The following is an 18234-nucleotide window of genomic DNA, read 5'->3' on the forward strand; positions in this document are numbered from 1 at the left end:
GTACTTACTTGTACGACTGTAAATTCAACTTCATCTCCTACACTAATTTCTCTATCAACATCAAGAACCTCATTAAAATGAAAGAAAAGTCTGGGCTCTCTTTCTACACAACGAATAAAGCCAAAACCATCCTTGAGAGATTGTATTACACCTTGCTCGCGTCTTTCTCCAGATACAGTGAAAGATTCTGGTAATAACATTATCTCTGTAGCTCTTTTGAGCTGATCTCTAGTATCTGTTGCAATACGAAATTGGACCCAGTCCCCATGCCTATATTAAAGAAATTAATTTATATTATATCACAGCAATGTATATAACTATATAAAATTAAAATATATTTATTAATTCACATAAATTACCTAAGAGTAAAGTCACCCTTTTGATCTTTATCGCCAAAGGGCACTTCAACTTCAGAATGATCACTGTCTCTGTATCGAATACGACCAGGTAATGGATCATTTTGATGACGAGCAGCATTACCTCTCTCCAAAGGTTTCAACACTTGGCCTTTTACCACTTCGTTACTGACTTCCTCAAATACAATTGAGCCGGGTGGTAACTTTGTAATGTTGCAAGCTACCTCTTTCCCCTATAAAAGAAAAACATTAAATTTTAAAATCATTACATGTAGAAAAATTTTAATCATAATCATAAAGCCATAAGCAAATCAATCAAGATAATCAAAAAAGATTACAATCTCACGTTTTAAAACGTTCGAATGCAATTAGTCGATATGCTTTTGGATTTACGGTTATAACTAAATTTTTTTTATATGTAATTAAGTAACATGTACATAATTTTTTACGTGTTTTCAGATTCTTCATTATTTAAATCATTATTTATTTAAATCATATGTTGCTCATATACATATCTTTTCAAAGAAACATTTATACAGTTTTTATTTTACTTACATTGCGCGTTTGTATTATAAACTCCACATCATCTCCTAGCCTAAGTTCTTCTTTCATAGATTTAGCTTCACTAAAGTGGAAGAATATTTCTTTGACTACATCAGCACGCTCGATAAAACCAAAATTTTCTTTCATTGAGCATACCACTCCGCGATAACGAACTGGATGTGCTGGATTTTCCAGCCTTACATTACATGCATTCAAGACTCCTCTAGAATATAAATATTATGTATGTAAGAAAAGAAATTATTACTTGTATAAGTTTTCTTATTTCACTAATAAATACTATATATGTATATAATATATATGTAATATAAAAACATATCATACCGTTGATTATTTGCAACTTGAAATGATACTTTATCACCAGTTCGTAAGGTGACGTTTCCCTCAACATCATCTTTGGTATATGGCAGAAAAAAACATTCTCCACGGTATTCGAAAGTGATACGTCCCGAATCGCCACTTGCTTGTAACTCTGTGGTTACATTACCGATGCATCTTTGATCACCTAATGACTAAAAGAAATGTGCGTACATTTATATTTTTTTATAATACTCATTCCTTTATTATTATTATTATTGTTATTGTTTTACTAACCACTGGACCAATTTTGCTAACGGTGCTTGCAATGGGCTTGCCTGTTCGTCGATCGTAAGTCATTTCAAACTCTACCGCATCTCCAATTTTCAAATGTTCAATATTACCGCTAAATTGGCTAAAATGAAAAAACAATCTTGCCTGTCTTTCACAGCACTGTATGAATCCGTAAGAATGCTGTTGAATAAAAACCACGTATAAATTAGTTGTTTATATATTTCATAATTATAGATAAGTCCCATAACATCTGTAGTACTCACCAATAATTTCTCAATTATACCAGTTTCCCGTGTTCCTTGATTCGCAGATTGATCCTGATAGGTGGAATTACTGGTGGCAGGTTCGTTTGTATACCCAGCATTTGTCTCCATACCCGTAAATTCAAACGGGAATCTTGTAGCGCCATTGCGTGGTGATGACTGTGTACCAGGATAACTTCCGTAGTTAGTAGAATTTTTACATTCAGGAGGTGAAACTATATGATCACCACTGTAATTGGTACCATTTCGATAATTATTAGTTGTCGGCTGATATTCCGTTATGGCTTTAGGACTTGGTATAGCCATAGACTTATAGTCGAGTATTGCTGGGTCAGAGTTCATGATTGGCGGCTGGAACGTTTTCCACTGAGGATTGTTGGACATTGTCTTCTCAATTTGCGCAGTGTTATGTGTTAATATTTACGTATAATTCAACTCTTCTTCTCTTGAAACAATTACTTAATTTCTTGTTTACACTTTTGTGTTTCACCCCACAATATATATACTTATATTTAGAAATTTTTAGTCTTTTTCAATTATTTAAGTGTTTAACATAGATATCACAGAACGGTTCTTGGTACCTTATATCTTTGTTCACTATTAATAATGTTACAAGAACTTAATGAAGAGGAAGAGTGGCTCCTTGAAATGCTGCAGAAATGCAGGCTTCTTCGTGACCAGAAAGTGGAAGTGAGGTCTCTTCAGAATACTTTAACGCGTTATTGTGAGAGAATTATTTATCAGAGTACCACGATGGACTCCATACAAACTTGGCACTCTTTGAACGCAGTTAAAGATGTTCTAGCAACCAAGCGGAGCAGCACAATCTCAGCCGCAATCACAATCACGGTCACTGTATTTGCTCACCTATCTCTTGCTCACAAGGCTTGTTGTGTATATAATATACATATGAACGATGCAGTTAATGCTGATTTATGACTTAATACAAGTACAAAATCTTAGCACATCATACACTGTCAATATTTTCCATACGTGTATATATATATATATATATATATGTTTGAATATTATAACAATATTATAACTGTTTGATAAATACTCAATTTAGCGTGCACTAGAACAACTGTGTTTCTCTTTGAACATCAGTCATCCCTTATAAAAGGAGTAAATCAAAAACATAGGAGATTTTAAAGGATAAATGTTGACTTGAAAATCCTCAGATGTCTTCAATGCGTGCTGAGTCTGATTGTGTTCTTTCAATATTTCTATAGTAACGTTTCCTTCTTCAGCTTTTAAATGTAGAATTTACAGTGAGCCTTGGTTTCAGAAGTGTCCTAAACTAACAATGACACAAGCTGTAAAAGAAAAAATTTAAAAAATCACTTTGCAAGTACAACATATATATTCAAAGTATATTGTTTGTCGTTTAAAACTTGCGAGCTTTGCACTAAATATTAAAATATGTAAAATAACACACGAAAGGAAACACATGAATATTAATTTCTATATTTTGTAACACAAATTAAATAAAGTTTATATCGAATAAATATTTTAGGAAAATCTCAAAATTTTTATATACAAAACAGATCGATTTCACAAATAATATCAAAATAAAACTACAAAGAAAATACGGAAAAAATAATCGCAATTATTGCACGTGCTATAAAAAAATATTAACGGCAGAAAACATAAGAATTTTATATTCCGTCATAACAGCTTTTCATAGACACGCATTCAGATAAAAATTTATTTAAAATCATCAAAACACTACGCAGAAAAAACATCGAGAATTCAACACAATTTTTAACACGCATTTCGAGCACACGTGACTGAATAGGGTTACTTCACCTCTGCGAGAACATAAAAGAATTTTCCGGAATCGAAAGGAAATAATCGAGGCGAAATAACAACGCGTTTATTTATAGTACTCCGCGGCGCGAGACAAACACGCTTCTGCCCGATTATCTGATAGTTTGACATTGACACGAGAGGATAACGAAATCTTACTTTCCGTTACGCGCGATCGCGTGAAAATTGTGTCTGACGTGAGGGCGTCGCGCGGCGCCGCGGCATGCTGATACTCCACGGATACGTGAGTCATGACCCTCAGACCTCCGCTATCATCATCTCCACCTCAATCCTCATTTTGCTCGCCCTATCAATCGACAACATTATCGGACCCGATTACGCGTGAAACATTCACGGAAATTCGAAGAGGGTGGCGAATCGCGATGACAAACGGTGTCTCTCGTGAATCACGGACATGTCGATCTCGCGAGCCATGCTCGCGATCCATTTCGCGGCTTCTTCTGTGTGCCAAAGCGACCGGTGATCAAGACATTATCATATATACTCTCCGTAGTTTTAAGAGGTTGATTTTTTTATGAGGTCGCGGAGCGCCTTATCTCGCCGCGGTGGTCATCGCGAAACCGCAGCATGCTCCAATCGGCTTGTGCCGGATGCCAATTCGATCGGCGAACGTTAGCGAGGATCACGCCGATCCGGATGGTACGCGTTCCCGCACAAAGCTCGCAATTGTAAAGCGTTGAGAGGATTTACGAAACTCACCACGACACAGCACAGCACTGACGACATGCCGCCATGTTGAATGTCAACATTCGGCATTCGCATACATCCAACGGGAGCAACCACGAGTTTCCTGTGCGCGCGCGCGCACGCGCGCAGCTGAGAGCTGGGACCCAGACCAGATTGACCGCAACGTCGCGATGGAAGCGGGCTTAAAGTGTCATTACTAATTATGATTACGTTCGCTTTGCCGCTCACAACGCTTGTGAGTATCATTGTCCTTGTTTAATATTTACTGAATAACAAAGAAACGACGCTTAAAGTGTGAACATTAAAGCGAACACAGCCTATATGGGAGCATCAATAAGCATCTGCGCAGAAATTTATTGCGCACGATTCTGAATCTCCTAATCAGTTATATAGAATTTTTTTTGGTATATGTCTAATGTATTAAATAATAATTAATTATATCTTAATTTGCACGTTATTAATCGTTTCTGAATTTACTTTGTTTTGCTTCCGATTTCAATTTTGTAATGCAAAATAGTAAATTAAAAGAGATTACATTTTGATATGTACTATTCTAACTAATACTGAAAATTTATATTTGTTTACATTATATAATGTAAACTACAAGATTCCTCTATCAGCAATGCAATTAGATCTAATGCATTTCAATAAAAAAAATTATTTAACATATCACTGCGCATGCTCTAATGTTCAACGTTCCCATGTGAAGGTAGCTTAAAAGCGCCTGTATATAAACTGCGATTTTTCATATGCAGCATGCTGTGACAACAAAATGTGATTCAAATTTTCGCGATTGGAAGTGAGTCATCTCAAGAAAAATTTTTAACCAATAATAGCAGTGTATTACCGCAGCGTGCTGCGCATGAAAAATCAGTTGAAGATTTTGTAGTTCTCTTGATTTTTCTTAAATCGATACCGCGTGCTTCTAGACTGTGTGTTTTTAATGAGGAATTAAGGGAAAGAACAATTATATTAAAGAATTTTGCAACAAATACAAAGCTGCTTTTTCTGCCGAACGCAACTATTATCGAATGTTTCCTGAAGAATGTTTTGAACTAAACTATGCGATTAATTTAATCAGCGATTAATGCTTTCACCAATAAAAGATTAACTTTAATGTCGGTTTATTTTTTTCTAATTCTAAATATTAAAAAAAAAAGAAGCAAATTAACTTTTATTTCTTTTATAGGCGAGATTAAAGTTAATCTCTATGTGATAGAAACAGGCTACAATTGCTTAAAACAAATTTGCCAATTATACAATTTACTGTGTCCCTATTTGCTTTATATTAATAAAAAATTAATAATTTATCTATATTGAAAAATAATGTAAGTTAATTGGAGTTTGGAAGACGTCATTCTAATTAGAATAATTTCGAGATCAAATCATTATCTTAATTAAATTAACTTAATCAGTACTATTTTATTAAGTGACAAATAAAGTTTAAATTAACCAAATTATATTTACTTATGTGTCGATAAAAAAGATTAAAACAATAATTTGTACATTAAAGATTTTGTCTTGAGTAATCTATCGATTAAGTTAACTGCTGATTAAGTTACTCGAAATCACTTATTACAAGTATTTCTACCAATGTAGATTAACTTTAATTTCGATTTAATTTACTCTTATCTTTCTCTAATCCTTAATACTAAACTTTTACATTAAATCAATCATTTTTCTCAAATATATTTTATATTTTAAATATATATGTATATATAAACACACATACACAAATATATACATATTCAGAATTGATTAGTAACGGCAGATTTGTTGCTCAAACGTTTTTATTCCGAGAACGATTAGTATAACAAAGTTGAGAGGGAGAACGAAACATCAACGAGAGCACCAATCAATTTCGAGGAACCAAAAATGTACCTCAATTTCATTTGACATATATTGTGACTCTTATTATTGTGGTTCTCTCATCATTAGTATACAAAGTGACATACCTTCTCGAGCTCAACTATTCGATCATATAATTTACAGTACGACGGTCAGTTTAGTAATAGATGATTTGTGCAAAGTTTGCGCTTATTGTTAAGTATTCAGCTTCGTCGGAGCTTCATTGTTGGACGTCCTTGCATAGATGCCAAAGTGATTCAACCGACGCCAACGTAGATCTTCGGGATCGGGTGTTGGTGGGGCAGTAACACATTCGAGACTCAGCTGCAAAGCTCGTCTCAATTCGTCATCTTCATCTGTATCATTTACCAAGTCTGTTAAATGCGTTGTTTTATCGTCAGTATGAAGATCCAATCTCAATTTTAACGTCTTATCTACGTCATCCTCGTCATTTTGCAGACTCATCTGCAAGGCTTTAGCTAATTGCATATTTTCGTCCTCTTCCTCGTCACTCTTCTCTTCTCTGCTCTCGACTCTTATGGGAATTATCCTTTCACGAGGTTCGTCTGTGGATAGTCCAGGTTTATGCAAAAGCGAGGACACATTTCTGCTTGCACTCGAAGATTGTGGGACCTTCACTTCTCCCATCGCAAGAGCAGTTTTCAAAATTTCGTCCTCCAGCTTGGTGCCTAAGCGATTGCCTTTGGATGTGATTTTTGATTCCAAGTTTGGATTGCTTTTAGTTGCGACTATAGGATTTTTCAGAAGGACATCTTCAGCGGGACATTGTGGAAGGGTACCAATAACGATAAAAATAGAATAACCTGTAAGATTAGCGGTTGATTGATATACCTTTGATTGACACACTTTTCGTTAGTGTCTCACTTTGCGCTTACCTTCTTGTAACAATTGAGCTAGATACATTGTGAGATAAGTGTCTGATATAAGCTGGGGTCCACTGAGCATTGAATTTAAGTTAAACCACTGACTTGCAAGTTTTCTTATCGTAAACCAATGCCCTTTATAATTACAAATATATGCTCTCATCCGCCTGAAAATTACATTACACATTTTATCTTACAATTATTATAAATAAAATTATTTATCATTGAAAAGTGAACGCCTGATATAAATGATATGATATAAATAAATATATAATATAAAAAAAAACAAGTTAATTTGTATCTATTATTGTAATTGTTATAAGAATAAAATTTCTTTAGAAAATATGCTTTTCTACGAGTACAATAGAACATATCAGGACATAACACAAACTAGACTCAAAACCTTTGACTATGTAAGTACTTATAATTAAAGCTCAAAATAAATTATCAATAACCTACGAAGGATCATCCTGTGCCAATAAAGCTGTTGGTTCCGTGCTGTTATATGGAATCAGTTCTAAACCCCAAACTTTCAAAGCACTGCTAATAACTTGAACTGAAAAGTATCCACTATCATCCATATTTCCTGATGGTTGCTAAACATAAGAAGTAATTCACTGTTATTACAGAGAATATTTGTTCTTGGTAGGAAATAATAGCAAGGTTAAGTGTTTATGTCTATCAAAAAGGAAATTTTCAAAGAATGCATCTTTTCTGTAATATCAATTTTCATATGACGCTGTCGTCAAGTATTCAGTAATTGTATGCCAAGAAGCTTTGACAAGCAACGTCATGTTTACCTCGAGAAACAGCTTGTAGTCCTCACTGTCGACGCCCGACTCGGCCATTCGGATTCTTTCCTCCTCGTCCATTTGATGACCGAAATTCGCTAGGTCGACGGCGTTGAAGTACGGGCCTTGCAGGAGTGCGTTCAGGCAGTGCTGGGCGCACAGATATCCCTCTTGCTGCGAGGAAAAAACATCACTGAAGAACATGAACACGAGCTCCGTCGCTCGCGATAGAATTGATCGCCGTTACGGCGGTGTCTTTTACCTTCTCGTGAAATATACTCTCCATTGCACAGTTTGCCCGGCGATACGGCGGATAACGCAGAACCCCGCGCCCGTCAGACGCGTAACAATAATTGTAAATATAATGTCCCTCCGCCGATCTCGGCCGCAGGTGAGAACGTCATCCACAAAAATATTTTCAGCCTATAGTCATGAATAACAGATGACCATTGTGTCGCCAAAGAGAAACCTGAGAAAGGCCATGCCGGCTTTTTTTCCTGTTACCATCAAAATTGCCCGTACACTATCGCCAAACATCCATTTTTATTTGGGAACTACGTGCCTACATTTTCTGACAAATCGATAAAATCGTATCGTCGAAAGTAGATATGGTTCATGTCTGTACTAAATCTTTAGGCAGAGAGAAACCTGAGAAGGACTATACCGATCTTTTACATAAAACTTTATATGAGTGATTTTGACGGTAGGAAAAAGGCCATAAAACTTATAATAATGGAACTGAAATAACTTATCTAAGCAGTTGAGAGATATCAATCATGAAACTTTCTTAGAATGAAAAGCGAAAAGTGAAAAATTTTTAATGGTTAAAATTTTCACTTTTCACTTTCCATCCTAAAGTTAAAGTTTCATGATTGATATCCAAATCTTGCTTACCACCTTCCACTACTACTTGGATAAGTTATTCCGGTTCCATTACTACAAGTTCTATGGCTTTTTTCCTGGCCTTTTACCGTCAAAATCTTTTTTTTTGAAAAAAATTTCAGCCATTAAAGAGCTGCGCACAAATGATAGGAAACAGGGAATAGAGAATCCATTTCAATCCATTCATTTTCAGTTTTGGAACTGCGGACTCAATTTAACAGTTGAGTGAGCGCTCGCTGCAATTGATATATTCTTTCAGATCTAACATGTTGATTGGATGATCTAAAAGAAATAACAGTAAGCGCTCACTCAACTGTTAAGTTCGCTGAACACAGCCTATGATCTAGTTTCTATCGAGGGTTTAAATCGGATCAGAATGAAGAACCAATTAGTCGAATATTCTCCTGTTACAGTCAAACGACAGGGGAATGCTTGTAATTGGTTGGTTCTTACATTCTGATCCGATTTAAACCCTTGGTAGGAACCAGGCCTGTGACTACAAGATAGAAGCATTTTCGAAAGATAGTACATGCTTCTATCATGTATGTCTGTAGCTGGATTAGAATCTTGCCACCGTATTATATTGCTTGCACTGACAGCATCACAGCCAGTGCGGTGGCAAAATTCTAATCCAACTAGCAATCCAGCAGGAAAACAAACATTGTGTGCCGCAGGTTTTAAGCTCTGCGACACACAATAAAAGGAATAAGGAATTAGGAATAAAGAAAATTAGGAATAAACGACTTCAACCTATCAGAAATCGTATACATCGGAATATACAGTTTGAAATCGTTTATTCTTTATTCCTAATTTTTCCTTTTATTGTGCACAGAACTTTATAGTATACGTTTACACACACTATAATATTTTCCTATTTCACTTATCGTTTCTTTTAAAAATGGGATCTGAGGAACCTTGTTTTAATAGAGTTTTTCACTGGCAGAGCTGGTGCGCACTCAATGCACTTTAAAGATTGTACACAAATCAACGTAAAGATGTGTTTAATAAAAATATAGAAACGAATTAAATCGCGAAATCCTCCGCAAAGACATTTTTATTATGATATTTGATAAAATATACATTGGATATTTTATTAATTAAGATATCTCACTTTTATATTTAGATTAAGAATCGGTCTCATAAACTTCGATTAACCTAATCGATCGATCGATGCATTGAAACTTATCAATCGCATTTGCTGTTCAGCAGAATTGACCAATCACAGTTGATATTTAATCAACTGATTAGCTTAATTGGAGTTGGTGAGATGGGGTCTAAATTATTATACAAGCTTTAATATCATTGAGTGTGCACTAGTTCTGCCAGTGAAAAACGTGAAACTAAAGTTCCAAGGAATCAGATTTTGTTAAACAAAGAAGAATTATTTATACTTCAACGTACATACACCTCATCACTTTGACGTACGCGTATAGAGGTGACAGAGTTAAAGAGAAAAGATAAAATAAACAGGAAATACACAACGGATAAAATAACAGAAAACTAAACGAGAAGAAAAGTTTTTGCAATAATAAAAATATTCAAATCAAGTGTCTATGACAACAAACAATGCAGGAAGAGCAAAAAAATACTCCAAAATTAGGAACTATTCGAAAGTAAAATTATTATTTTGTTGCAAATTATATTTAAATTAGATGAAAAATTTTATCAATTTCAATAAATACATACATACAAATTAATACAATGCATGTTTTTGTAGAATTCGCAATGCTGCAAGTACACCAGATGTTGCAAGAAATCTGTCGGATACTACCTTATCTGCTTTACATAATATTTCTAGAGTTACTTCTCGTAGTAGAGTAACTTTGATGCCAAGTGACATTGCACAGTTACAGAGTGAGAGTTTTATCGACAACTTTTTTTTTACTGAATTTTTTTGATATTGCTTTATTTATTATTACATTTTAATATTGTGTTACATATAGAAGTGCCGAGAAAGAAGATTGTTGCAGACAAGCAGCCAATCATGCCGTCACAGATAATATTGGATGCACAAAAGAAAATGGACAGTGAAGAATTAGAACTTGGACTTCTTTATGATGAATATTTACAAACTATGATGATGGATCTCATAATGAAGAAGAAAATTCTAGAAAAAAAGCGTATAATGATTATGCAAATGGCTACCATTGCACAAGAGATTGATCAAGATACACAAAAATTGATTAAAATTAAAACAAGGGAACGTGATATAATAAATTTAAGTTTAGCACAAAAAGAAGCAGATGTTCAACTGATTGCAATGACAAAATATACTGGTAAGATATATATTTATATATATAAATTAAATTAAACTATTTGTTCTTTATATTTACATTTTTTTATAGAAGATGAAACATTTAAGGTTGTAAAAAATATGTTATCTAAGTTGTATTTTCTCTTGGAACCTCTGGATGTATTGCGATGTAATGGCATAATACTTCCTGAGACACAAACTGAATGGAAAGAGACTCAAGAAATATTAAATAAATGTTCAAATGTTTTAAAAAACACTGCAAATCTAATAGGATCGAAAGGCGAAATGTATTGTGCTGTTAATGCTGGATTGAAGAATTTTACTGAAACATGTGACGAAATAAAAAATCTTCAAAAAAAGTATGTTGCAAATATTTTTCTTTTTTAATTAATTTATTTTGAATTAATATATATTAACACTTATGATTATATATTATTTATTCATTTGTATTTGTATTTTTCAGATTGGAAGAAGCACTATGCAATTTACAAGTATTGATGCTAAAAAATGCTTCACTTTCATTAGCATGCGATGACAGTGGATAGATAGAGACATGTTGGAATTGTTGTTTGAAGAAATAGAATTGCAAAAATATGAAAATTGAATGAATTGGAAGCTTTTTTGTACAATTGTTACATAAAATGTACTATGTGCTGTTGAAATTTATGAAACAATTAAATTCATTGAATAAAATCTATTTTATATTTTTGTAGAATGGTGGTCAAAGTTTTCTATGAAATAAAAGAAAAAGATCTTAGATTTTTATATTCTATTCCATGTATAAAATTTCACAATTATTTTTATTTAGTAACAAATGATGTAGCATCATCAATCAAGTTTGTTAAATAATTTTTTTAAGATACTATCATGGAAGGGATAACATGAGCTTTCCAAGCGATACTGTACAACCGATATGATGATTACCCCATCTTTATTTAACATTGACGAACGACAAGGATACAACGATTCATCGTACCACATCGTGTCATCTATGGGTGTTTTCCATTTAATGACTAGTCAACACAAGCGCCGTTCTATCTTGACATTCAGAGAGTGACAAAGATAGAACGACATTTATGTTGACTTGTGCCATCAAATGGAAAGCACGTTTCTTGTTGTAAAGCCACGGTGTGTGCAATTGGACAATGCCTTAGTTTCCATCGGGGTAAAAAACCAATCAACAGTCGAGTATTCCCTTGTTACAGTCGAACGACAGGGGAATGCTCGCCTATAGTTGGTTGATTCTTACATTCTGATTCCTCAGTAGAAATTAGGTCAGTGTCTCTTTCTAAATCTCTGCCCTTTCCGTCTATGGACTCGGAATATTCACACGGAATACTTAATAAGAAGGAGATCAAATTCAAAGTCTGAGAATGGACTCGAATCACGGTTTTGGAAAACTTATGGCAGAGAGAAACCTGAAATTTCCTATTACCGTCGAAATATCGAGTGGCAATTGCGCACAAGCCAATCACAGCGCTAAAAAAAAAGTTCAAAATTCCTTACGCAGAAGTCGCTGTGATTGGTAATGAGCAATTGCTACAGTGCGCAATTAAACCGCTCCCCGAAATACCCGAAATACACTATCGCTACATCCATTTTCAGTTTGAGAATTATGTGACTACAGGATAGAAGCATGCCATTATCTTTTGAAATAATCTACTAATATGAACGAAGAGATTCCAAACACAATTGACCAAGTCATCCTGTCCTTGTTCAATAATTAAGAAACAAAGACAGAATGACGCTTGAGTCGATTTATGTCTTTGTTGGAAACCTCCCTAGATTTAGAAAAAGACGAAGAGTAAGTTGAACCGAGATTAAAGTTAATCTACATTGGTAACGGACGTTAATCAGTATTTCAATATTTACAAGAACTCTCGTAAGGATGTCGGTCTTTAATACCTCGTCGGTGATTCAGTCAAAAAGAACGAATAGGCCTTTTAACTTTTAAAAAGAACAGACCCATGTTGATGCTCAATCACGTGATTGAAATTGACGTTTGATATTCGTTTATTTTTATCACGTGATCTGTCAACATCCGGTCAGCCGTTTCCGGATAGAACGCGCGCACATTTTTGAAGACCGAATCGTACATTTCGTATTTTGATGTCTGTAAGTCATCGATTTCTCACCGTCCTCACCTCGGACTCGCGGCGAGCTATTATAAATTATTGAAAGAGTCTCTACAGTGTGTCAATATCGCGCGCTATGTTCTATTGACATTTGAGGGAGAGAATTAAAACTCTATTAATTCCGCGCGTCACGCATTTTCCATCTTCACCGTCTTTTATTTTCTCACGGACGTTCCGTCACCTGACAGATTCCTTTTTATCGGAATCAGACGACCACGTATGACCGATCGCGGTGCTATTCGCTTCTATCCGCATCCTTGTATTGTAAAAAGTACCGTTACGCGTCATACATATATACGGCTATACACGCGAGTTTCACACTGTGTATGTGTGTGAGTAGTGCAACTACGATCGTGCGCTGTGCGCCTCGCGACAGCTCGGCTCATTCGGCTGTATCGCCGAATACAGCTGCCGACGCTTCGGAGGTTCTAGCAGAACTGTCAGCGTCCGGTCCGTTTATTCTGTTTCTCCCTACGATCCGGTTCTTGTTTCACCTCTGCCACCCTTCTGCGCGAGAATGCGAGACCGCGGACGAACGTAGGACACGAGTCTCCTCCCGAAGGTACAGCGGCAGAGAGACGTGTGCCTGCTCCGCGAACAGGCCGCGGTTATGTTTTTCGATGGAGAGTACTTTAGCGACAATGGCAGCAACGTCCCCGTCGAAGGTACGTTGAAGATTTTCCATCCCCTGTAATTTTCCACCCGTGTAATCCCAGGGACGCCAGCTGTGTAATCGGGAAACAATCGAAAAATTGAAAGAAAGATTAGATAGAGCATCTACTTTATTTGCGACTCACGAGAGAATCGAACAATCGAGCATAATTCTGACGGACATTGCGAGACAAAATGGAAAACGTACGGACTCGGCGAGAATCTGTTCGCTATTGCTTATCAGATCGTTATCACTGAATAATATGAATTGTCAATCGCTCGTTATTGATGCAGTCATTCTTAATTTAGGAATTGAACGAATGTACTTTGGACGAAGAGTTTTATGAACAAAGATTTTTATTGTCATAGTGCGATTGTATTCATCTTTAAACACACATTAATTAATAATTTTTAATTTTTTGCTATTTACCATAAATGGCTCAAATAATGCAGTTTTATTTTTTGTACAATAACTTTACAACACTCTCTGTTGTTTATATATATTGTTTAACATATGCTGTTAACATATATTGTTTAACATATGCTAATAATTTATTATTACTTAACATATGCTAAATAGAAACCTTTAAAAATAAAATTGTCGACATAGATATTGATATACATATCTGTAAGAAAAATATATTTACATTATACTTTTTTGAACAAAGTATTATAGTTTCTTCCATAAGATTGTTTGATATGTTGTTTTTTATAATAGCTTCTGTGTTTATATTATTTAGTTTATATTATTTAGTTTATATTATTTATATGCTGAATAGAGATCTTTATGTAAAATTATTTATTTATATAGACATTAATATGTATCTCTTATCTCTAAAAAGAACATTTATATTATATATCTTTAATTAAAGTTTCTTCTATAAGATTGTTTAATATAAAGAAATATTACATTCAATGAATTTGTTTAATATCCTAGAGGAGACTGCAGAAAGAGTTGATGTCTTTAATACGTGAGCCTCCACCAGGTGTACATGTTGATGCAGAGTTGGCTGGACAAAATTTGACGCAATGGATCGTCCACATGGAAGGTGCTAAGGGCACGCTGTACGAGGGGGAACAATTTCAGCTTCAATTTAAATTTAGTTCAAAATACCCGTTTGATTCGCCAGAAGTGACTTTTATTGGTGGAAATATCCCTGTACATCCACATGTTTATAGTAATGGTCATATTTGTTTATCCATATTAACCGAAGATTGGTCTCCTGCTCTCAGTGTGCAAAGCATCTGTCTGAGTATCATTTCTATGCTAAGCAGCTGTAAAGAAAAGGTGTGAGATTTAATTGTTAAAATATATATGAGCTTTAATTGTAATTCGATACATAACGTACATATGTACTTTCCATGTAGAAGAGACCACCTGACAATACCTTTTATGTGAAAACTTGCAACAAGAATCCAAAAAAGACAAAATGGTGGTATCATGGTAAGAAAAATTGCTTTATATTACACATTTCAAAGTCTAGTATTTTTATCAAATTGTTAAATCCTTGTCCTGTATAACATGTGCAATTAGTTGTATTCTAACTAATTATAGTTTCATATATGTAAAAGTACAACTTTGTAAAATAAATAAAATGAATATTTTTTTTTTAGATGACAGTGTCTAACATTGAAGATCGTATAAAGATTTTGTCAACTTGTCAACATTTGTTGGACCAAGTGGGATAACATCCAAATATGGAACTTGATGCATTAAATCAATAGAATTTTTGCATATAATATTATATTATATAGTAAAGTCAATATAACAAGAAATTAGTACTTTTAAGGAAAGACAAGGCTACAACTTACTTATTATTATAATTATAGAATTAATGCAAACTGCGTGAATTGTTTCATAAATTATTGCAATGTTGCTAATAGCGAAACATATTTTAGTTATAGAATTATTATCAGGATCAGTAAATTAATGCTAAAAGACAGATAAATAAGAAGGTATTATTTATTATTAAATAAGATATTAATATATAAAGTTTTCTCTCTTGTTACTCCGAATTTATGGAGATTCCTGATGTACATTAAAATCATTTAATAAATTTAGAAATTATGAAAAATATGATAAATATATATGCATACTATATTACAATACTTTCTGTTACTTTTAATAAAACTTAAATATTGAATGATCTATTTTATACATTTGGGAAAGCATATTTTGCTTAAAATTTAGTTCAGATAAATGCTACTCTTATACATTGATTTCTATTTACAATAACAAAATGTGATTAAGCGCAATATATACTTTTTTTAAATAAGTAACTTAAATTTTTTATCTTTTTAAATATGCAAACTATATTTTTTAATATTGGGTCGTCCGGAAAGTTCGTGTCGATTTTGAAGGAAATACATTCCTCTCTGTTGCATTAATTTGTTTCTTCTAAATTTTTTGAGACTACTACTTAGATCTAGCGGGTCTGTTCTTTGTCGCTGCATTAAAACTTTCTTTTTCTTAACTAAATTCCATTAAAAAGATCATGGTACCATCCAAATATGTTAAATAAATCCCATACAATGCTACTAAAACTTTCATCTCGTTTTCATCAAAATTTAAATATATATCTATTTTTTTAAGTATAATACTATATATTAGTTCAGATACAAAGAATAGACCTGTTAATAAATATTATGTATTTAATTAAGTAAATATCGTATTTAAACAATACAGTGAGAGTTGATATATAATAACTCGTATATTACATTTTTTAATATTAGCATTTTTAAAACCTAATTGTGATTTTATTTAAATATATATAATATATTTAACATATATAAGATATTGTCATATATATCATGCTATGTTCTTTTAAATAAATTTTAAAAGTTGTAAAAGTTTAATTTACATATATATAGTAATAATTTATTAGATGTGCTATTTTATATAAAATAAGATGGCATTGATGATAATATATAATGTGAGATTAATTAATGACTACAAATATCAACAATTGATATATAGTCTGTTTTAAAATTTTTGTCATGTAATTTTATAATTACATCATTACATGTATTAGCTAGTAAAACATTTTGTACATTTATTAAAAATGTTAAGTGACGTGATATTAAATTTCTTAATAACATTTAGTGTCTTTCTTCAATCATTGATTCATCGCGTCTTACATGCGCGCGCGCGTGTGTGTGTGATGTGTATTATATATATGTAATTTGGCTATATAATGTATATGTGAAGCACAACTTTCACAGAGAGAAAATAAGTTTTAAGAAAGATAACTGATATATATCAAATTGGAGCATACATAACGTAACTATAATAAAATAATTTAATTTTAGAAAAATGTTTTATACGATTATTACTTCATATCTTATCGCATTGCAGTAGCGATATTTCATTCTTTTTGCTCTATTAGAACACTGCCGAATATTTATCTTTTCAAAATTATTAGTCAATCAAAAATAATTAATGTTTCTGAAAAACATATTTTGTACACTTACGATCTTTTAATGCATAATCTCTTTCTATAATAAATTATTTTTATCTTCAATATAAATAATATTCCTTAACAATAAATACAATACAAGAGGATGTAGTTGATAATAAAGATAAAAGTTTATTTTACGTTTGAAAAGAAAAATTCTGCTTTTATCTTAAAAGCATGGAATACTTTTATTAATCGTATAATTATGAAATTAATTTTGATATTAATATCAAATAACTGATCTACATTATAATATAATATATGACAAGAAAAATTGACATTGTTATCTTTATTATTCGAATTTACTGGGTAAATTGATGGTAATATTTTATTTAATGATAAGATTTATGTGATTTTTCTACTTTTTTAATCCTCCTTTTCTATAATTGTTAACTGTTGTTAATTTATTCTTAGTTTCATCTTTATCGAATCTTCAATAAATGCTAAAATCAATACACTATTTTCGAAATCTATAATTCCAAGAAACGATTTTATTTGTGCTCCACAAATAATTTTCGCGATCAAATATATTTTCAGAAGCTGGTGCGAGAATCTTTATTGTATTTATTTTGTGTAGTACATAACATTTACATATGTAAATCTTTAATAAAATACAATTTTTATCAGAATAAAAATTTCTTTAGCCATATATATAATTATACATATACATATTAAGATAAATTTTAATTACAGCTCAACAGCCATTTAGACTGAAAACTAATAAATACCATAAATTTTGCATTTCTTATATAATTAACTATTTTATAAGTAAATAATACGGTTATATTATATATCTGTCTTTTTAAAATATTTAAAAAAGTATTTTAGTTTCTAAAACCGATTTTTCCGAAATAATTTAATCTACGTTTTTGATTTATTTTCTGTTATATTATAATTTGAGTCATCTTTTTATATATTAATTAAATTATAATAATTTAAAAAATAACAAATTAATGTGTTAAACGTGTTTAACTCGATGCTAATATCATCAATTATGATATGTTTTTATCTTATTAACAAGTATAACAGCAAGAAGGAAGATATTC

At 32.6% G+C, this 18234-nt stretch overlaps 4 protein-coding genes across 5 annotated transcripts in view; 2 read left to right on the forward strand and 2 right to left on the reverse strand.

The window, feature by feature from the left end:
• Nucleotides 1–4350, reverse strand: part of LOC108687717 (cold shock domain-containing protein E1) — a 7621-nt gene extending 3271 nt beyond the window's left edge. Inside the window, exons 1-8 of the mRNA XM_018193638.1 lie at nucleotides 4301–4350; nucleotides 2832–3087; nucleotides 1772–2710; nucleotides 1512–1688; nucleotides 1242–1429; nucleotides 912–1122; nucleotides 360–589; nucleotides 9–270 (exon numbers count right to left, since the gene is read on the reverse strand). Of these exons, the coding sequence (XP_018049127.1) occupies nucleotides 9–270; nucleotides 360–589; nucleotides 912–1122; nucleotides 1242–1429; nucleotides 1512–1688; nucleotides 1772–2155 (1452 nt within the window). The 5' untranslated portion in view covers nucleotides 2156–2710; nucleotides 2832–3087; nucleotides 4301–4350. The remainder of the gene's footprint in view (nucleotides 1–8; nucleotides 271–359; nucleotides 590–911; nucleotides 1123–1241; nucleotides 1430–1511; nucleotides 1689–1771; nucleotides 2711–2831; nucleotides 3088–4300) is intronic.
• A 1714-nt stretch (nucleotides 4351–6064) lies between these two features.
• On the reverse strand, nucleotides 6065–8261 carry LOC108687659 (ataxin-3-like). 2 transcript variants are annotated; one of them, XM_018193562.1, is made up of 5 exons: nucleotides 8074–8261; nucleotides 7821–7985; nucleotides 7480–7616; nucleotides 7033–7187; nucleotides 6065–6909 (listed from the first exon to the last, which is right to left on the reverse strand). In XM_018193562.1, exons 1-5 carry the CDS (start codon nucleotides 8095–8097, stop codon nucleotides 6332–6334), a joined length of 1059 nt encoding a protein of 352 aa, XP_018049051.1. In that variant the 5' UTR covers nucleotides 8098–8261; the 3' UTR covers nucleotides 6065–6331. The 2 variants fall into 2 exon arrangements, with proteins under 2 accessions (XP_018049051.1, XP_018049050.1); XM_018193561.1 differs by having other exon boundaries at nucleotides 6065–6960.
• Nucleotides 8262–9961: 1700 nt separating this feature from the next.
• On the forward strand, nucleotides 9962–11704 carry LOC108687673. The gene is made up of 5 exons (XM_018193584.1): nucleotides 9962–10306; nucleotides 10411–10547; nucleotides 10637–10969; nucleotides 11039–11306; nucleotides 11411–11704. Exons 1-5 carry the CDS (start codon nucleotides 10260–10262, stop codon nucleotides 11490–11492), a joined length of 867 nt encoding a protein of 288 aa, XP_018049073.1. The 5' UTR covers nucleotides 9962–10259; the 3' UTR covers nucleotides 11493–11704.
• A 1729-nt stretch (nucleotides 11705–13433) lies between these two features.
• Nucleotides 13434–15810, forward strand: LOC108687714 (ubiquitin-conjugating enzyme E2 W). Its single transcript, XM_018193634.1, has 4 exons — nucleotides 13434–13747; nucleotides 14671–15021; nucleotides 15102–15177; nucleotides 15348–15810. The coding sequence occupies exons 1-4, from the start codon at nucleotides 13703–13705 to the stop codon at nucleotides 15359–15361; spliced, it is 486 nt and encodes a 161-aa protein (XP_018049123.1). The 5' UTR covers nucleotides 13434–13702; the 3' UTR covers nucleotides 15362–15810.
• The last annotated feature ends 2424 nt before the right edge of the window (nucleotides 15811–18234 follow it).

Source organism: Atta colombica, unplaced genomic scaffold (assembly GCF_001594045.1).
Source record: "Atta colombica isolate Treedump-2 unplaced genomic scaffold, Acol1.0 scaffold210, whole genome shotgun sequence".
Lineage (NCBI taxonomy): Eukaryota > Metazoa > Arthropoda > Insecta > Hymenoptera > Formicidae > Atta > Atta colombica.